The 20,976-nt window shown below is 38.9% G+C and overlaps 1 protein-coding gene across 1 annotated transcript in view; it reads right to left on the reverse strand.

Annotated features, from left to right (window-relative positions):
• Nucleotides 1-20,976, reverse strand: part of atr (ATR serine/threonine kinase) — an 89,912-nt gene that overhangs the window by 14,486 nt on the left and 54,450 nt on the right. The window contains exons 29-40 of the mRNA XM_055645671.1: nt 18,856-19,020; nt 17,565-17,656; nt 15,845-15,936; nt 14,754-14,931; nt 14,481-14,666; nt 13,474-13,633; nt 11,955-12,137; nt 11,071-11,213; nt 7,578-7,675; nt 6,717-6,955; nt 4,939-5,073; nt 2,011-2,211 (exon numbers count right to left, since the gene is read on the reverse strand). Of these exons, the coding sequence (XP_055501646.1) occupies nt 2,011-2,211; nt 4,939-5,073; nt 6,717-6,955; nt 7,578-7,675; nt 11,071-11,213; nt 11,955-12,137; nt 13,474-13,633; nt 14,481-14,666; nt 14,754-14,931; nt 15,845-15,936; nt 17,565-17,656; nt 18,856-19,020 (1,872 nt within the window). The remainder of the gene's footprint in view (nt 1-2,010; nt 2,212-4,938; nt 5,074-6,716; nt 6,956-7,577; nt 7,676-11,070; nt 11,214-11,954; nt 12,138-13,473; nt 13,634-14,480; nt 14,667-14,753; nt 14,932-15,844; nt 15,937-17,564; nt 17,657-18,855; nt 19,021-20,976) is intronic.

Below are 20,976 nucleotides of genomic sequence, written 5' to 3' on the forward strand. Positions count from 1 at the left end.
GAATAAAATTAATTTCAGAAGCCAACAGAGTAAAATATATTGCAAAATATATCAGAGAACTGGAAACTAAATCACAATGCAAGATGAATAGCAAACTTAAAAATCAAATATAGAAGCCAACACCCAGTCAGCAAAGGTTTACTTAAGCAAAAAGAAAAGAAAACTGCACATGAAAGACAATCAAAGCTTGCATTTGCCCAAATCACAGGTTGAGGCATAAGTGTCAGACTCCACAATTTCAATACCATGGTCTGGTGTATTGAAAAAAAAAAATCAATGACAAGTTGAATGCTGTCAGATCACAGACTGCCATCATACCCAGTTCAGCGATATCATTAAAAGCTTGTAGCACAAAGGTTGCTTTTTTATTGTAGATAGATAAAACCTATTTTAAATATTGTTCCCAAACAAAATAACAAAATTTTCAGGAGTGGAAAACTTGTTTTTAAACTACTGTTTCAATAATGTACAAGCTACCAATAGCAGCAACATAAAGCTTAGATAAAAATGCTGGAGAAGCTCAGCGGTTGAGGCAGCATCTACGGAGCGAAGGAATAGGTGAAGTTTTGGGTCGAGATCTTCTTCAGAAGAAGAAAAGAAGAGGCAGAGACATGGGGCTGTGGGAGAGCAGGGAAGGGGAGGGGAAAGAGGGATAAATGAAGGACTACCTGACATTGGAGAAGTCAATGTTCATACTGCTGGGGTGTAAACTACCCAAGCGAAATATGAGGTGCTGCTCCTCCAATTTACGGTGGGACTCACTCTGGCCATGGAGGAGGCCCAGGACAGAAAGGTCGGATTCGGAATGGGAGGGGGAGTTGAAGTGCTGAGCCACTGGGAGATCAGGTTGGTTAGTGCGAACCGAGCGGAGGTGATGGGCGAAGCGATCGCCAAGCCTACGCTTGGTCTCCCCGATGTAGAGCAGCTGACACCCAGAGCAGCGGATGCAATAGATGAGGTTGGAGGAGGTGCAGGTGAACCTCTGCCGCACCTGGAAAGACTGCTTGGGTCCTTGGATGGAGTCATGGGGGGGGGGGGGGGGGGGGGAGTTAAAGCGACAAGTGTAGCATTTCCTTTGCAAGGGAAAGTACCTGGGGAGTGGGTGGGAATGGATGAATTGACCAGGGAGTTACGGAGGGAGCGGTCTCTGCGGAAAGCCAAATGGGGAGATGGGAAAATGTGGCCTGTGGTGGGATCCCGTTGGAGGTGGCGAAAATGTCGGAGGATTATCTGTTGTATGTGCCGGCTGGTAGGGTGGAAGGTGAGGACGAGTGGGGGGGGTGGAGTGAGAGCAGAGTTACGGGGTATAGAAGAGTCCCTGGTGAGAGCCTCATCTATAGTCGAGGAGGGGAAACCGAATTCCCTAAAGAATGAGGACATCTCGGATGCCCGCATTTGGAACACCTCATCTTGGTTTCAGATGCGGCGTAGACAAAGGAATTGGGAGTAGGGGATAGAGTCCTTACAGGAAGCAGGGTGGGAAGAAGTGTAGTCCAGATAGCCATGGGAGTCAGTGGGTTTATAATAGATGTAATAGCTTAAGGATAAAGGGGAAATCCTTTAAAACCGAGATGAGAAGAACTTTTTTCACACAGAGAGTGGTGAATCTCTGGAACTCTCTGCCACAGAGGGTAGTTGAGGCCAGTTCATTGGCTATATTTAAGAGGGAGTTGGATGTGGCCCTTGTGGCTAAGGGGATCAGGGGGTATGGAGAGAAGGCAGGTACGGGATACTGAGTTGGATGATCAGCCATGATCATATTGAATGGCGGTGCAGGCTCGAAGGGCCGAATGGCCTACTCCTGCACCTAATTTCTATGTTTCTATGTTTCTATGTCTGTCAGTAGTCCAGCATTAGTTTTTCCAGCATCTGCAGTTCCTTCTTAAGCATAAAGGCTAAGATGTTTCCCAGTGTTTGAGGAAGCATTGTTTTGAACAGTCCCACTCATGCAGAAGGTACATACCATCCTAAACCAACAAGGGCACATAAAAAGCAGAATTGACAATTTACCATGTCATCAAAACCAGCAATGTAGGCCCAATGACCAGGGAAAGGGTCATGAGTTGCATGGGTGCCTGGAGTTGATGGTAGAGTCGGAGTCATCACAGATTGCAAAGGAATGAGGATTTCACTAAAGGCTGGTTCTTCTACCAGTCTCTTCAGCGATTTGAAATGAACACTCATACTTAAAGTTGTGTTGTTCCCATCCACCTTCAAAGAGAAATGTTGAAATATCAAACAAAATGCTATTATAAACTTGAGTTTCCAGTGTGCAATATATATTTAAAATCTGAACTTTAAAATATCAAATCCTCATAATTAGTTTGCAGCTAAATATTAATTGCTCCAATTTGGAATGTCTGAACCAAAATAATCTAGAGAAGAATATAGAGTACAATCCTGAGTTTGCCACAGGACTGATATATATATATATATATTTTTTTTTAAGTATTTCATCAGGCACTACAAGAAGTCATCAAACTAATTTCACAGGTCTGTTTATTCCCTCTACTGACAATAATTTGGGGAAATTGAAACCTCAGTTAGAAACTTGCAAAACCTTTAAAGAATGCCTCCAAACAAATTTCATAGTAACTTGGATTGTTATCTCTGGATCGCCAGAGGTTGAGGGTAGACCTGATAGAAGTATATAAAATGATGAGAGGCATAGATAAGGTTTACAGTCAGCACCTTTATCCCACAGAGTGGAATTGTCAAAGGGTAGTGGGCATAGCTTTTAAGGAGAAAATGGCAAAGTTTAACAGAGATTTACAGGGCAATTTTTTTTCTTCCTCTAACAGAGGATGGTGGATACATGGAATGCATTGCTAGAGGTGGTGGCGGAGGCAGATGCAATAGTGATGTTTAAGAAACGTTTAGATAGGCACCTGGATATGCAGGAATGGAGGGATGTAGATCATATGCTGGCAGATGAGATTAATTTGTCAGCATCATGTTAGGCTCAGACATTATGGGTCGAAGGGCCTAATCCTGTACTGCATTGTTCTATGTTATAACTTAGAATCATAGTCATATGGTGTAAAAACAGTCCATTTTGCCCAGCTTGTCCACCCTGACCAATATATCCCATCTACACTCGGCCCACCTGTCTGCGTTTGGCCCATATCCATCTCAACCTATCCTAACCATATACCTATCTAAATAAGCATTGTGATAGTAATTGTGGCAAGTAATTGTGGTGGAATCAAGGGATATGGGGAGAAAGCAAGAACAGGGTACTGTTTCTGGATGATCAGCCATGATCATATTGAATGCGGTTCTGGCTCAAAGGGTCGAATGGCCTACTTCTGCACCTATTTTCTATGTACTATCGAACGTTTAAGAAACATTTAGACAGGTACATGGATTGGACAGGTTTAGAGAAATATGGGTTAAATACAAGTAGGTGGGATGTGTAGATGGGACATGTGGGCAAGTTGGGCTGAAGGGCCTGGTTCCACGCTGTACGACTCTATCCGCCTCAACTACCTCTTCTGGCAGCTTGTTCCATACACCTACCACCTTTTGTGTTAAAACATTGCCCCTCAGGTTCCCATTTAATCCTTCCCTCCTTACCTTAAACATATGTCCTCTGGTTCTCAATTCCTCAACTCTGGGTAAAAGGCACTGGAAATGTGCACCCAAGATTCACTGCCGATATAAAAAAACACTATCTATTCCTCTCATGATTTTCTACGGCACTATAAAGATCACCGCTCACCCTACCATGCTCCAAGGAATAAAGTCCGAGCCTGTTCAACCTCTCCCTACAGCTCATGCCCACGAGTCCTGGCAACATCCTCGTAAATGTGTTCTGCACCTTTTCTAGCTTAATGTCACCTGTCCTATCACAGGATGACCAAAATTGAACACAATACTCTTAATGTGGCCTCACCAATGACTTGTACAACTAACATGACCTCCCACCTTCTATGCTCAATACTCTGTCTGATGAAGGCCAATGTGCCAAACGCCTTCTTGACCACTTGACTACCTCAGATGCCACTGTCAAGGACTATGTACCTGCACTCCTAGATCCCTCAACTTAAAAAGTATAATAACAGCAATTTCAAAATAAAGTTTTTGTCTCTGCTCGAACATTAAACATAATTATCAAAAACATAGAACAGATCCAAATCTAGGTCACACACAGAATGGGGCGAGTGACAGTGTGCATAATCCAGAATGGTTATAGTGTCCATTCTCATTTATCCACATTCTCCCGGCTGCCAAAAAAAATATTTGAACATCCTTGGATGTAGGAGATATACTTTTGATGAAAATATAAATTATTGTTCCCCCAAGCAACGTTTCAAATAAAATACCTCCTCAAGGAAATATGCATCCAAGATTTACTGCAGATATAAAAAAACAAGTCTAAATATGGGTACACGATTCAAGTTCCTTTCCATCCTGCATATACTCACTGAAGTATCTCCCAGAAATACAAGGATCTAATGAAGTGGAAGAATTAAAAGGAAACTAATGTTTGTTGAAAGTTTAAAAAAAAATGAAGGGCACTGAAAGCCAATAAATCCCTTCAGCATCCCAGAACACTAAAAGAGATATCATTCGAAATAGTGGATGCTTTGATTGTTATCATCCAAAATTCTACAGATTATGAAACAGATCCTGCAGTTTAGAGAGCAAAGGTAACCCCATTAGTTAAAAGAGCAAGAATGACACTTGGGAACCATAGATCAAATGAGCCTTACATCAGGGGATGGAGAAATAATAGAGTCCATTTTAAAGAATGTGATAATAAGGAAGGGGAAATATGGTTTGAAATGTTATCCTATTTACACTTTAATTTAATAAACACTGATCAAGGGCATTTTCACTGAATTTTAGGATTGTGAATCTTTACTTAAGATCATTGGACAATCTTAACAAACAGAACATATACACATGAATAATACGAAAATAAAAGGCATGTACCGTTTTGTTACAAAGTTCCAGCAACTTTTCAGTGAGACGAGTGGCATCTCCTACAAACTTGCCTAAACGGCTCTCATCATTAATAGCCTTCTGAAGGATTTCCTTGCACCTATTCACTCGCGTCACATAAGATGACTGCAAAAAAGAAAAGAAATATTTTACTTGTTGTACACCATTCCTTCTTCATGGAAACAAAACAAACCAACAAATTATTTTGCATTTTTTATGCAAGGGCTAATTTGTTAGCTCAATGGATTAGAAACACAGCAATCAACCCTAAATCACCCACAATGAAAGCTCTAATTTTTAAGCAACATATCCAATAAACATATCGAACATGAAAATTATTTATAGCCTGGGCAACATTTTTTTGGAAAAGCAAGAAGTTAAAAGTTTAATAAGGACTATACAATGGTATTTTATCACATTGCATTCAGTGGTAAGGTTGTTAGAAAAACTTTGTTTTCATTGAACCATTATTTAGAATTTGAGTCCAGATGAACAAACCGGTCAGCCTAATGAAAGCCCCACATAAGCCTCCCCCATATTCACAGTACTCAGTCAATAAATGCTTTTTATCCCTCCATCTCACATTTTTTTTGTCAGAATTTGTGCTGTCTTGGTCAGTAATTAATTGAATGTCTTTCTCAACCTTTGAGGCAGCAGCATAGAGGCAACCACATTGTCATGAATCTTGTGTGACATACATGCCAGTTTGGACAACACATGATTGTATATTTCCTTTATGATATTACCTATTTATTTAATTACATGAATTTCACATTCCCAATTGTGATGGAATTTCAATACAACTCGTGATAGCCGATAATATAGTCTCAATAGTACCATCCTCTGATATGCATGAATCTCGCTTCCCTTTAAATGACATATGTAATACAATAAAACTTCTGGCATCCCCAGGGCTTCAGCTGTGAATGGCAGATAATCTGGAGTATTCAATCTTATCGTATTAAAGGGCCTGTCCCACTTGGGCGACCTAATCTGCGAGTTGTGGTGAGTTTGCCCTCGACTCATACTCGCAGCATGGTCGTAGGAGGCCTTTGTAACTCTCTTTCATGCTCGAGAGCGGTCTCCGCATATTCGAGGCCTCAGTGAGGTCACGGCGTTTTTTCAACATGTTAAAAAATGCCCAAAGGTCACCGGAAAAAAAATCAATACTTTTTTTACTCGTAGGGTTTAGTCGTAGTAGGTCGGCATGTTAGTCGTAGGTAATCGAGGGTAGTCGAAGGTAGTCGTAGATAGTCTTCATCATAGTTGAAGGGTGGTCAAACGAGATCGTCTTCATTCTCCACTATTCGGTGTCCAATTTTCCCGAAGTTAGTCGCAGCTAGACGAAGCTGGTCTTCAACATAGTCGAAGGAGGTCTTCTACATAGTCGAAGGAGGTCTTCAATATGTCCTTTTTTCAAACTCTTCTAAACTCGCCAAATAGGTCGCCCAAGTGAGACAGCCCCTTAACACTTCAACACACTTTCAATTCACTTTTTTTTTAAATAGATGTTACAAAACAGTACAATACACTTCCAGTGAACTCAGTAAGTTTTAAAAATGCATGGGAAACAGGAACCCACTGTATTTAAAAGGAGTGCAGGAAACAGGACCACGTGAACTAGATGCAAAACCACTGGTATTTTTCAAGAATGGGATGGCAGATTAAGGGAGTTTAACTGTACTTCAAATCACACCACTCCCTGATAACGAACGGAGAAAATCATTTTCAATGTTATCACTGAAGTTATTACCACATCACTTAATTACCTTGCACACAGCTGTCATCATCCACATAGCCTGCTGGGGATAGGCCAAAAAAACCTTCACAATAATACCTTTCAGTCGAGCAAACACATCATCATGGAAATGGCATATTCGTGAAATCAGCTGTGAGAATGCAGTTAGGAATTGGTAAGGAGCCAAGAAGTTTGTGTGGTCCTCAATCACTTTATTAATCTTTTCAAGATCTGTTCTCATGGCAATGCGATCAGCAGTGCGTCCCGATGCTGTGAAGGGAAGAATTGATATTTGTTGGAAGTTGTTTAAAATGTTATGTCAACACTTAGTTTGCTTCCCATATAAAGCAGACTTTAAAAAATTGGATTTATCTCAAAACACATCTCAAAACACATTATAGCCAATGATACACTTTTACAATGTATTTACTATGGTAATATAAAACAAACTGATTAATCAGTTTCCATAAAAAACACAAAATATGACAATTACTGTACAATCTGGTTTGTAATGTTGATTGTGTATTAATTATTGTGCAATTACCATTGGGTCACTCCTCCTTCCAAAATAGTGTCAATTGTGGAGGTGATGGGGCAAAAGGGATTGGTGGAATTTTCTGTGAGCAGGTGGGATTTTGGACTCCCAGAAGGTAACACATCCTAATTCAGTACTTCTCTAGAAAGGCCCTGACCAGAAACCTTGTCTGCCCATTCTCTCCACAGATGCTGCCTGGCCTGCTGAGTTCCTTGAGTCTCCTCAATACTTCACTCGAGGGTGAACCAGGATTTTACCGTTTGAATTCCTGGAGTGAGAGTGAACTTGCAAATTTTTGACCCAGGTACATTGTGCTACAAAATGAACCACAACCAAAGTAAAAAGAAATGTTCCTACCCTTTTCCAATTCGTAGGCTTTTGCTCCATAATCAAGCCATAATGATAACATTCTAGGCATGGATTGGTAGATGAATTGATTTCCATACCGCAGAGACCTGTCATTTAATATATGGAAATATACTTTGCATTATTTACATGCAGTAATATAGCCTGAACAATTTCTTGTGACCGTAAAATACTTTCACTTCCAACTCGATTTTTGACAATTACAGATCTATGTACTAGCTGTCAGATAAGCTGCAGCATTGAGGAAAGTAAAAAAACAAAGATACTTGATGATCCGGACAATCATTTTACTGAATGTATGAAATTAAGTTGAGCATCACCTGGCTTTATGATCTGGGATCAAGAACCATTTTAAATTCTTGGCTTTGCTCAGTTGTTATTACCATCATTTTCAAGCAAATTTATAACTCCAACTTCCCTACAGTGTAAAGGTTCATAAACGGATGTGTTCAAAAGAAGACACGATTTGCCCTCAAGTGAACATCGTGATCCAATGGCAGTTTTTTTTTTGCAAGAAAAGCATATTTTATTACATTGTCCATACCAATATTCATTCTCAACTCACCAAATAGATTCACCGACTTATGACTGACAAGGCACTTGCTCTACAGAAAATGGTTGGTGTATTTGTTCACAAAACAACGACAAATAACAGTCTATGAACAGGGAACGTGTTGTTGGTTTCCTCAGGAAAAAAACGGAATCAAGAACCAGAGGATACAAGAAGGGAGACATTTAATAGGAGCCTGAAGGGTAACTTTTTCCACAAAGAGGGTCAAGGGTATATGGAACAAACTGCCAGAGGAGGTACTTGAGGCAGGTAATACAACAATAATTAAAAAACATTTGGACTGCTATATGGATAGGACAGGTTTAAAGGGATATATATATATACTATACTGCTATAAAATACTATACTGATATTGCTGGAAAACTAATGAGGTGGTGTCATCAGCATCAATGGCATTGTAGAGGAAATAGTCAAGACCTTCAAGTTCCTAGGCATAAATATATCCAAAAATATTGCCCTGGTCCAGCTATATTGAAGCTATAGTATAGCCAAAAATAGCACACAAACGCCTCTACTTCCTCAGGAGACTAAGGAAGGTCGGCATGTCTCCAATGATTCTTAACAACTTCCACAGGTGCACCGTAGAAAGCATATTATTGGGTCGCATCGTGGCTTGGTTGTGGAACATCTTTCCCCAAGACCATAAGAAATTGCGGAGTTGTGGATGTCGCCCAATCCATGATGCAGATCAGATTCCTCACTGTCTCCCACAGAATACAAAGAGCACACCTTAGTAAATCAAAAGAGATGGGTGGTCTAGCGCTCCCTAATTTTATGTACTATAATTGGGCAGTAAATATTAAAAATATGATTCATCTGCTGGACAACTCTGCCCAGCAGGTGAACTGGATTGTAATGGAGAGAGAGGACTGCTCTCAGTGTAATACAGGAACAACTCTCCTCTCACCAATGAATCTGAATAACAAAAATTATAATAAAAATCCAATGATACATAGCACAATTAGAACTTGGAAACAAATAAAACAGAATCTAAAATTAAGAAATCTATCTCTTTTAATGCCAATAGTCAATAACCCGTCATTTAAACCTTCAATTATAGATAAATCATTTACACAATGGGAAAGAATGGGAATTAAAACGCTCGGAGACTTGTATGAATTAGGAAAATTATTATCATTTCAACAATTGCAACTTAAATATAATTTGAAAAATAATCAATATTTTAAATATCTTCAAATCCGGGACCATCTGAAAAAATACACAAAAGACTATCATAACATGTCCCCAGACTTATTGGATGAAGCCATGAAGACAAAGGCCGAATTAGCAAATCTAATATCATACGTATAGAACATTATTTTAAATATAGAAATACCTACAACCGATGGTATTAGAAGAGACTGGGAACAAGAACTAGCTATAAAAATTTCAAAAGAGAGCTGGGATAAACACTATATGTGCATAAATGCTCGATCAACTTACGACATACTCTAATTCAATATAAAACATTACATAGACTATATTATTCAAAAACTAAAATAAATAAACTTTTCCCCAATGTCTCACCCAGTTGTGATAAATGTCAGTCACAAGAAGCTACCATAGCGCACTCTTTTGTTTTTTTGTATAAAAATCAAAACATTTTGGAACGAAATATTTGAAATCTTCACAAAATTATTTAAAATAAAACTTGTATCAAAAGCAGAATGGATCATTTTTGGAATATCGGAAGGTAACCCCGAATTAAACGCGTTTCAAAAGAACTTACTTAATTACGGGTTAATAATGGGAAAAAAGCTTATTCTCAAATTTTGGAAAAATGCTCCAATACCAACAATAAAAATGTGGATTTCAAACATGTTCGAAACACTACACTTGGAAGAGATGAGACTCCTCCTAGCAGGCAAAGCAGACCACTTCCAAAAGACGTGGTCTGCATTTATGGAACTATTACAAGCATAAGGTGCAATAGTAATTTAAAATATAAATGGTTCCAGGATCTGGTAACGGAGGGTATAAAATATATATATATTTTTTTTAAACACAGTTGGTATATCCTTTTTTGCGAGTTTTGTGTTGCAATAGAGCGATCGTTTTCCTTTTTTTTTTCTTTTCTTTCTAGGGTCTTATTTCCTTTCTTTACTTCCTCCTCTAACTTCTTCCCTAAGGGGCTTTCTTTTCCCAACACTTTCCTGCACCTTCACGATTCTTGCTCACTTTCCTTACTTCTTTTATTTCTATCTTTTTTAAAGCTCGAAAAACGAAGTGGTACAACAAATGTAATAAGATATATCTGATGTGTATTATTGTAATTTACTGTACTTCTAATAAAAAAAAAAAATTAAAAAAAAAGATTCCTCACTGTCGGCACCTCACGCCGTCTCAGAAAAACAGCCAACATAATCACGGACCTTTTTTCACGCCAGTAAATCCAATATTCTACCATGGCACAAAATACAAAAGCTTGAAAGCATGTATCACCAGATTTGGCAACAGCTTTTCCTCATCGTTTTAAGATTACTGAACATTCCTCTCATGAGCTAGAATGTAGGCTATATGTTCTAACCTAACTCCTCACAGACCATGGACTTTTCTGTAATTGCATTGCTTTCTGCAGAAAAACACTGTATTCTGCATTCAGATTTTTTTCTCCACAAACTATCCGTTGTACTTGTGTATGGCTTGAATGTGCTCGTGTATAAAATGTTTGATTGGCTAGCATGCAAACAAAAGCTTCTCACTGTACCCCAGTATATGTGACAATAATAAACCAATACCTGCTAGGGAGCATCTTTCCACAACAATGTGCAGTCAAGGTCTTGCTTTTAGAAAAAAATATTTCGTTTCCGACAGACCTCACACTCTTATCAGCAAATAAAAGCTAAACTCATGTAAACCATATTCACAGCTTGCTTTTAAAGAACACAAGGTTCACTTGAACCAGCGACTTACGTGCCAAAATGAAGGACTATATAGCGAATTAAATCTCCTTGCTTTTCTATCTTGTTATCTGTTACCATTGGCATTAGTTTGTCATAGTATTTTGCCAAGTAAAAATGTCCATCTTCCCAGTCTGATAATAAATTGGTCACTTCCTGTAAAGATTAGATTGGAGATTTTTGAAATTGAAGGAAATAGCAGTAAACTAATTAATTAAAAAGCAACAACTGCATCCAGTTACCGAGTCAATTAAATAATCTAGATGAAATCTTTGCAGCATATTGGTCTAGCTATATCAAAATGTTACTGCACTATTTATTTTAGTTGTATTCCACAAAACCACTTTCAAATCAGTCAACAAATAAACATATACCCGTTTGTCATCAGGCCATGAAATATAAAATGTTAATCTTGGTAGTTTGTGTGTTTAAAAACCCATTTAAAATTCCATACTCTGTCTTGCATTATGTTCCATTCCCTGGGCAAGGTTCCATTCCCTGTGTTATCTATTTCTTGAATCAAAATGCAGTGCAAGAGTGCCTCTGGGTTTCTCATTTATTTTTGAATCTTTCTTACGAGCAAACCACCTCTCCAAACAGTTGAGAAAAGATTAGAAGCATACTATGTGCAGAACAATAAGTAATAAAGTTATTAATGTAGATATCATGGTTCTCCCCAACAGCTTATAGAAATGGTATGTCATGACTTAAATTGCACTCAGTCTACAATTTTAAAGAACTATAATGCAGAGTTGGAGTAATTGAACGCAAATTAAAGTGCCTTTTCTACCTTTATTTTTATTCCAGGGTCAGGCGAGAACTGGTTGCCAAACTTACTTTACAAACAAAGTAGTGGCTGCATAATATAAATATAACCACAGATGCATTTTAGATTACCTTATATTTTTTCATAACAGCATTGCTTTCAAAATTAGCTGTCTCTTCCATGAAACGTCCAACCAACAACGTAGCTTGCCCCTTTATCAAACAGCTTTTGTCATTGCTTAATTCTGTTTCTGTTTCTCCAAAACACAACTCAACACCTTTCTGAAGGACAATCAAGGCTTTGTGGACATCCCCCTGAAAGCAAACATAAAACAACTTAGATTTCAGGGATTAAATGATATCAGTGAATCAATGTGATGAACATTGATTTAAAAAGCTTTATTAAACATTTTATATAAACATACTGCATTCCTAGCCTGACCTTTAATATTAAAACTCCCTTTGCAAGATGTTATATAAAACAAGTACATATGAAGTGAAAAGGTAATGATTAGTACCAGCGACCAACAATACCAGTCAAAGATGCCACACGAAAACAGGTATAGAAAAGTCATATCGGCATATTTTGAAGTAGGGTTTCCATTAATAACTGTGGAACTCAGTGGGAAAATGAAGACTAAATTAATCATTGCCAATAAAAAGAATAGCAAATAAACTACTATCAGGTATAACAGCAGTGATTCTGGTTTTTGAATATAACTGTAGTTGTCACGTCTTTAATATGATTGTTATATATGAAGAAAGCAGCTCTAAACAAGACACTGTTAGGAAGATGGATGGCAGCACAGTTCAATGCTGACTTCTCGTGCGATCTTTGGAATTGACGCATTCCCTGACCATGTAGGTTTCTTCTGGCTTCCTCCCACCCCATAAAAATAGGTGCCTTGGTAGAATAATTGGTGACTGTAAATCATCCCTCGTGAAAGAGTTAATGAGAATGTGGAGAGAACAAAATAAGATTAGTCACAAAAAGCTTGAGTAACCCAGTGGGACAAACAGCAACTCTGGAGAGAAGGAATGGGTGACGTTTTGGGTTGTGACCGTTCTTTAGAAGGGTTCTTCTCTCCAGAGATGCTACCTGAATGGCTGAGTTACTCCAGCTTTTTGTGTCTATCTTCGGTCCTATACAAAATAATAGTGTAGGATTAGTGTAAATAAATGGCTGCTTGATCATAGAAGCAGAATTATTTTTTTACACTGTTTGACACTGTGATGGACAAATAGAAATACAGATTAATGAATCTGCAAACAAAATCACATGCCAACTATAGGTAAAGATAAGGTTATGTTTCCAGAGGAAACTACATCAATTATTCAATATAGCAGTCGTTAGATATAACTGCTTCACCAATTGTCAGATGAAGCGAGTGTGAAATTGAATTATTCTAGGGATAAAATTAAATTTGTCTTTAGTGTAAATACAATGGGCTTGATTTTAGTTTATTTAATGTGTACAAGAAGGTTTTTACATATTAATAGCTAAATTTTTATTCTGAAATATCCTGAACCCAATAATAGTTGTCAATATACAAAAAAATCATTCATGTTCCAATTTACATTAGACATATCTCCTATTCTTTCCCTGTTCTCATAAAATCTGCAAACGCTAGCTCGTCAACTTTGAACATACCTTGGACCAAAGCCACTTTGCTCTTTCAACATAAAGCTCAGGTAATCTGGATTCTCCAGCATTAAGCAGGGCATTGTATGCAGTTTGATGATGTCCTGCTTTTCTGGCAACTCTGGCACTCTGTAGCCAACATTCTCCAACCAACTTGCTGTAGTCAGCCCTAATAAAATGCACATATTAAAATGTAAATACACAAGAGAAGTATTTGTAGGCCATGCTCTCTTTTCAAGTCTGGTCCATCATTCAATAAGATCACAGTCAAACTTCTATCTCAGCTCCACCTTCCCACTATCCTTATATAAGAAATATTTAACAATTCTAAGACATAATTTTGCTCCTTCTCAAAACCACATTATATTATTTTCCTTTAGTCCCATATCAAAGTAATATATTTTCCTTCCCTATTAACTATTCCCATGCTTCTGTCATTCACTTTTTGGAGATGCTCCAACGGAGTGTCTCCTTACCACTGTGAGAGATTTGGGGCTTCAGTGCTACTCTCCAGAGACAGTACTGCTGAAACCCAGATCACGCATACACGTGTATATAAGTTACAACATCCAGCATTTTAACCTTTTTGCGGTACAATGTATGATGTAAATTAAATTTATTTTGAAATGATGCACAAAATGCTTTTATCATAAATGACAAGAATAATTACTTTAATAAACTTCTAAATGCCATCACCATTGGTTTCCATTTTTACAGCGTCCAAATGGGGAGTAATTCAAGTTTAATAATTCATGTTTGGCCTCATCAATTATTTCCGATGGTTTTTATGCCATTTCACGGAATAAATTTCATACTTTTTTTTTTCAAACTAGTATGGCCTGAAGCATTATTTAAAAGTAACCTAAATAAGATATTATATTTTTAATTATTATACAATGAATTGATCCAGACCACAGGCCTCATTATCTTTGGAAATTATTTTTAATATTTTTACCGCTCCGCTAATGGAGTAATGTATCATTTCAGAAAAACGTAAACAAAATATATCAACATACGTTTTATTGACACTGAGCAATGCTCTGCGCAATGCCAAGAGTGGCTCCTTTGCTCGAAAGGAATTCTGAGTCATTTCTAGACGAGCCTGCCAATTAAGCGGATGCGTGTGGTATTCCCTCTGGTTCCTGGGCTGCTGGTGAAACAGTTCTTTGACACTGTGTTCCAGCTCACATAACATATGCAACCTGAACAAACAAAATATATCCTAAATTAATAAAGCAGCAATATGTCTGGAAAAGAAATATCTGGAGTGATCTTAGTCCCAATGATACCTGACAATGTACTCATAACCACGCTGATACGACCCTCGTTCAAAACTTGCTGCAGAGAGTGGCACAATCTGCTCTGCTCGAGTAACCTGCAGCTGTTCATAGAAGCCCTCCACATTGCTCTGCTTAGCAAGTAGTAAAAGCTGGCCAAGTCTCACACTCCAAGTGCAGGATTTCTGCTCTGAAAGAAAGTTTGTTATGAAAGGCCATAGGAAATATTATTTAACTTAAAGCAACAACTATGACATTTGCAGCATGGCCATTAGCGATTGATTGCTATGCTTTTTGTAGTTTATGAACATTTCACAGGAAATATCTACCATTTATGAGCAAAAATAGAAAGTATCCAGATAAAAAAAAGTAAGAAAATAAATCTTAAATTAGAGATCACTCAAACAATGGTCTAAAATACATTCTGGTTTCCATAGTCAATTGTTCTTATGATGTAGAACTTATCAATTATGGCTCAGGATGACTTGCTTCCATTGCATTGCATTTCTGTGCAAGGTCAAAGTGGGACAAACTGACTCTGCAAAGTGAGGCAGTAGCTACTTGTCAACATTGATGGAAGGTAATTTGGGGATGATGAACTCTTTGTGCCATTTATGCTGGGATTCGGTCTGTTACTGACTAATATTCTCAGTTCTAATCATATCCCAAACCCTTACTTCTTGAACTACAATTTGATTTATTCCTTTATACTTAATTGATTTGAATCATAGAAACAGGTGGAAGGAATCTGATCTATTAAGTCTGTTCCATACATTTCAATAAACAATTCAGTTGTCCAATATAATACATATTTTCATAAATTTTGTCCTTGACTTTTTCATCCAATTATCTAATTATTTTTCAAAGATTAATTCTGAATTGGCTTCCACCACAATTTGCTAGTGCAATTCAAATCCCAGTCACTTATTGCATAAAAGGAGCAAGAAAAAGTGACTGAATCAAGGCCTGAATAAACTTGTATGTAAAATATTTCCTCCAAATGCTATTTGCAAACACAAGAATTATTTACCTCAGCAAAGCACCGGTATTTTAGTTACTCACTGTATGTTTAATTCTAACCTTTATTTTACCCTCTTTATTACCTGTTGTTACATAATTCTGTAGCAACTCCCACTGGGTCAGTTTCCAAGCTGCCTCCACTCTGTAAGTGTTCAGTTCTGTGGTCCACTCAGCCCTGAAAGCAACAACCAAAGGTAATACAATTTCATCTTAACAAGAAACAAATAGTTGCTAGGAGGATGCTATGAGGCTGCAGGGTGATTTGGATAGGTTGGGTAGGTGGGCAGACGCATGGCAGATGCAGTATAAAGTGGTTAAATGTGAGGTTATCCACTTTGGTGGCAAGAACAAGATCATTATCTGAATGGTGTCAGATTAGGAAAAGGGGAGGTGCAATGAGTCCTAGGTGTCCTTGTACACCAGTTACTGGATAGAGAAGTGGTTGGCAGACAGGAAACAAAGAGTAGGGACACTTTCAGAATGGCAGGCAGTGGCTAGTGGGGTACCGCAAGGCTTGGTGCTGGGACCGCAGCTATTTACAATATACATCAATGATTTAGATGAAGCGATTCAAAGTAACATTAGCAAATTTGCAGATGATACAAAGCTGGGTGGCACTGTGAACTGTGAGGAGGGTGCTATGAGAATGCAGGGTGACTTGGATAGGTTGGGTGAGTGGGCAGATGCCTGGCAGATGCAGTTTAATGTGGTTACATGTGAAGTTATCCACTTTGGTAGCAAAAACAGGGAGGCAGATTACTATCTAGATGGTGTCAAGTTGGTAAAAGGGGAAGCACATCAGGATCTAGGGGTCCATGTTCATCAGTCAATGAAAGTAAGCATACAGGTACAGCAGGGAGTGAAGAAAGCGAATGGCATGTTGGCCTTTATAACAAGAGGAGTTGAGTATTAAAGCAAAGTGGTCCTTCTGCAGTTGTACAGGGCCCTAGTGAGGCCACACCTGGAGTATTGTGTGCAGTTTTGGTCCCCTAATTTGAGGAAGGACATTCTTGCTATTGAGGGAGTACAGCGTAGATTTACAAGGTTAATTCCCTGGATGGCGGGACTGTAATATGCTGAGAGAATAGAGCGGCTGGGTTTGTTTACTCTGGAGTTTAGAAGGATGAGAGGAGATCTTATTGAAACACATAAGATTATTAAGGGTTTGGACACGTCAGAGGCAGGAAACATGTTCCCAATGTTGGGGAAGTTAGAACCAGGGGCCACAGTTTAAGAATAAGGGGTATGCCATTTTGAACGGAGACGAGGAAACACTTTTTCTCAGAGAGTTGTGAGTCTGTGGAATTCCCTGCCTCAGAGGGCAGTGGAGGATGGATACTTTCATGTGAAAGTTAGATGGTGGAGTCAGGGGATATGGGGAGAAGGCAGGAATGGGTTACTGATTGGGGATGATCAGCCATGATCACATTGAATGGCAGTGTTGGCTCGAAGGGCCGAATGGCCTACTACTGCACCTATTGTCTATAAAGTTATTTTCAAGGAGCCCAAGGTTAATATTGTGATTTAATTCACATTTGTCTCAGTAACACAATACCATGTCTTTTAAAAAATGATTCTTATTTCTAGTTACACGATTGTGAAAGCCAAGGAAGCCCCAGAGACCACATTTATTTGATTAACGCCAGCCATACCCTTCACAATAATTGTTGAACAACTGGATTTAACAGCAACCAAGTATTTTATAGAAAATATAGCACTCACTAATATGAAGCGATTTCAGGATTTTTTTAACTCTTTCCATCAGTAATATATTAAAAAAAGTTGAGTAAACTATGGCTGTACCTGCTTGCAAGCACTCCATTAACCTGAGTGAGGACGGTGGATAACTGACCAAGCCCAAGCATAGATTTCATCAATCCATGATAATGAATAATCTGATTTAAGAGAAAAAGGAAGTCACTTTCAACCAAGTCCTTCCAAGAACCATACATAGTGCTCATAATCATTACTTGGATTACACCGATCACATATACATACACAACCCCAATAATTACATGGATTGAGATCACATAATATGACATTTAATCACATATTCAATGTGGGTACTTTCTGCAAAAGTATACTAAAGACATAGAAAGCAAAGTGACCTGAAGAATTACTGCTCACATCAGCTAAATAGCATTGAGGAAAACTGTTCCTGGGGAATGAGTCCGGACATGAAATACACTTGGGAATAGATGAGAACAGAACACACGTATTATTATGAGCAGTTTTGGGCCTCATATCTGAAGGGTGTGCTGGTGTTGGAAAGGGTCAAAATGAGGTTTATGAGAATGATCCCACCAGGAGCGTTTGACGGCTCTTAGTCTGTACTAGCTGGAGTTTGGAAGGATGAGGGGGTATCTCATTGAGACATATTGAATAATGAAAGACTGAAATAGAGTGGATGTTTCCAAGAGTAGAACCAGAGAGCACAGCCTCAGAATAAAAGGACGTACCTTTAGAATGGAGATGAGCAGGAATTTCTTTAGCCAGAGGATGGTGAACTTGTGGAATACATTGCTCCGTGCAGTTGTGGAGGCAAAGTCATTGGGCATTTATAAAGTGGAGATTGGTTGGTTCTTGATTAGTAAGGGCGTCAAAGGTTATACGGAGAAGGCAGGAGAATTCAGAAGGAAAAATAGATCACCCATGACTGAATGATAGAGCAGATCCGATGAGCTAAATAGCCTAATTCTGTTCCTATGTCTCCTGAAGTTATTATTCAATCACAAGAAAAGAAAGATCATTGCTGAGCCAGACCCAATCCTTTTTCCTGCCCATCCAGCTGATCAATGTCCACCCTCTGACATTTCCTGGCTTTAAAGCATAGTAAACCAATTGCAACACAAGTGCTCCAGTTGTTTTTAGCATAATTAGGATGAATGAGATCAAATCTAGGCCAGCCAAGCCTGTGCAGCTCAGTTGCACATTAATGCATTTAACTGCCGAGCTGCAGAAACGATCAATTTGTAATAACGAATCGCTAAAATAATACTGACCCTCATGAATCGGTTCCATTGAAAATTAGAGTTTCAGTTTCAATTGTAGTTTACAACCAATTATTTTCAATTGTAAAATTATTGACATTTACCTCTTCAGGTTCCAACTGAATAGCTCGATCATAGCATGCAGTGGCATCTCTCAACAGTCCGCTGCTTTCATGTTCTAATATTTGTTCCCTGAGAGATGGTTCCCCTTTACGAATTGCGGAAACCCCAGCCACTCCATCTGGTTCATGCATTGCAGCATATAGCTTCTGTACTTGGAACAAGAACATTGCTGTAAAGTCCACTTACAACTTAAACAAGTAATATGCACAACTATTTAATGGGCTTTACCTCAACAGTCTTTTTTAAAGACAATATTGTGGACAATTCACATTCACCAAACATGTGATTAATCTTCCATTGAGAATAACACATCAAAATATAGATTATAGACAAAAAATGCTGGAGTAACACAGCAGGTGAGGCGGCATCTATGGTGAGAATGAATAGGGTCAGGACCCTTTTTCAGACCCGAAACGTCGCCTATTCCTTCTCTCCATAGACGCTGCCTCACCCACTGAGTTTCTCCTGCAGTTTTTGTCTACCTTCAATTGTTCCAGCATAGAAACATATAAATTAGGTACAGGAGTAGGCCATTCGGTCCTTCGAGCCTGCACCGCCATTCAATATGATCATGGCTGTTCATCCAACTCAGTATCCCGTACCTGCCTTCTCTCCATACCCTCTGATCCCCTTAGTCACAAGGGCCACATCTAACTCCCTCTTAAAATATAGCCAATGAACTGGCCTCAACTACCCTCTGTGGCAGAGAGTTCCAGAGATTCACCACTCCCTGTGTGAAAAAAGTTTTTCTCATCTCGGTTTTAAAGGATTTCCCCCTTATCCTTAAGCTGTGACCCCTTGTCCTGGATTTCCCCAACATCGGGAACAATCTTCTTGCATCTAGCCTGTCCAGCCCCTTAAGAATTTTGTAAGTTTCTATAAGATCCCCTCTCAATCTCCTAAATTCTAGAGAGTGTAAACCAAGTCTATCCAGTCTTTCTTCATAAGACAGTCCTGACATCCCAGGAATCAGTCTGGTGAACCTTCTCTGCACTCCCTCTATGGCAATAATGTCCTTCCTCAGATTTGGAGACCAAAACTGTACGCAATACTCCAGGTGTGGTCTCACCAAGACCTTGTACAACTGCAGTAGAACCTCTCTGCTCCTATACTCAAATCCTTTTGCAATGAAAGCTAACATACCATTCGCTTTCTTCATTGCCTGCTGCACCTGCATGCCTACTTTCAATGACTGGTGTACCATGACACCCAGGTCTCGCTGCATCTCCCCTTTTCCTAATCGGCCACTATTTAGAAAATAGTCTGTTTTCCTGTTTTTGACACCAAAATGGATAACCTCACATTTATCCACATTATACTGCATCTGCCAAACATTTGCCCACTCACCCAGCCTATCCAAGTCACCTTGCAGTCTCCTAGCATCCTCCTCACAGCTAACACTGCCCCCCAGCTTAGTGTCATCCGCAAACTTGGAGATATTGCCTTAAATTCCCTCATTCAGATCATTAATATATATTGTAAATAACTGCGGTCCCAGCACTGAGCCTTGCGGTACCCCACTAGTCACTGCCCACCATTGTGAAAAGGACCCATTTACTCCTACTCTTTGCTTCCTGTTTGCCAGCCAGTTCTCTATCCACATCAATACTGAACCCCCAATGCCATGTGCTTTAAGTTTGTATACTAATCTCTTATGTGGGACCTTGTCGAAAGTCTTCTGGAAGTCTAGATACACCACATCCACTGGTTCTCCCCTATCCACGCTACTAGTTACATCCTCGAAAAATTCTATAAGATTCGTCAGACATGATTTACCTTTCGTAAATCCATGCTCACTTTGTCCAATGATTTCACCACTTTCCAAATATGCTGCTATCCCATCTTTAATAACTGACTCTAGCAGTTTCCCCACTACCGATGTTAGACTAACTGGTCTGTAATTCCCCGTTTTCTGTCTCCCTCCCTTCTTAAAAAGTGGGGTTACGTTTGCTACCCGCCAATCCTCAGGAACTACTCCAGAATCTAAAGCATCTGCAGTTCTTTCTTAAACAAAATGTAGATTTTAGTTTGTATTCAACAGAAACCAGGAAAATATTAATAAAGCACAATACTCTATTGTGAGGGGTGAAGAAAATTAGTTT

This window comes from Leucoraja erinacea, chromosome 14 (assembly GCF_028641065.1).
Source record: "Leucoraja erinacea ecotype New England chromosome 14, Leri_hhj_1, whole genome shotgun sequence".
Taxonomy (NCBI): domain Eukaryota; kingdom Metazoa; phylum Chordata; class Chondrichthyes; order Rajiformes; family Rajidae; genus Leucoraja; species Leucoraja erinaceus.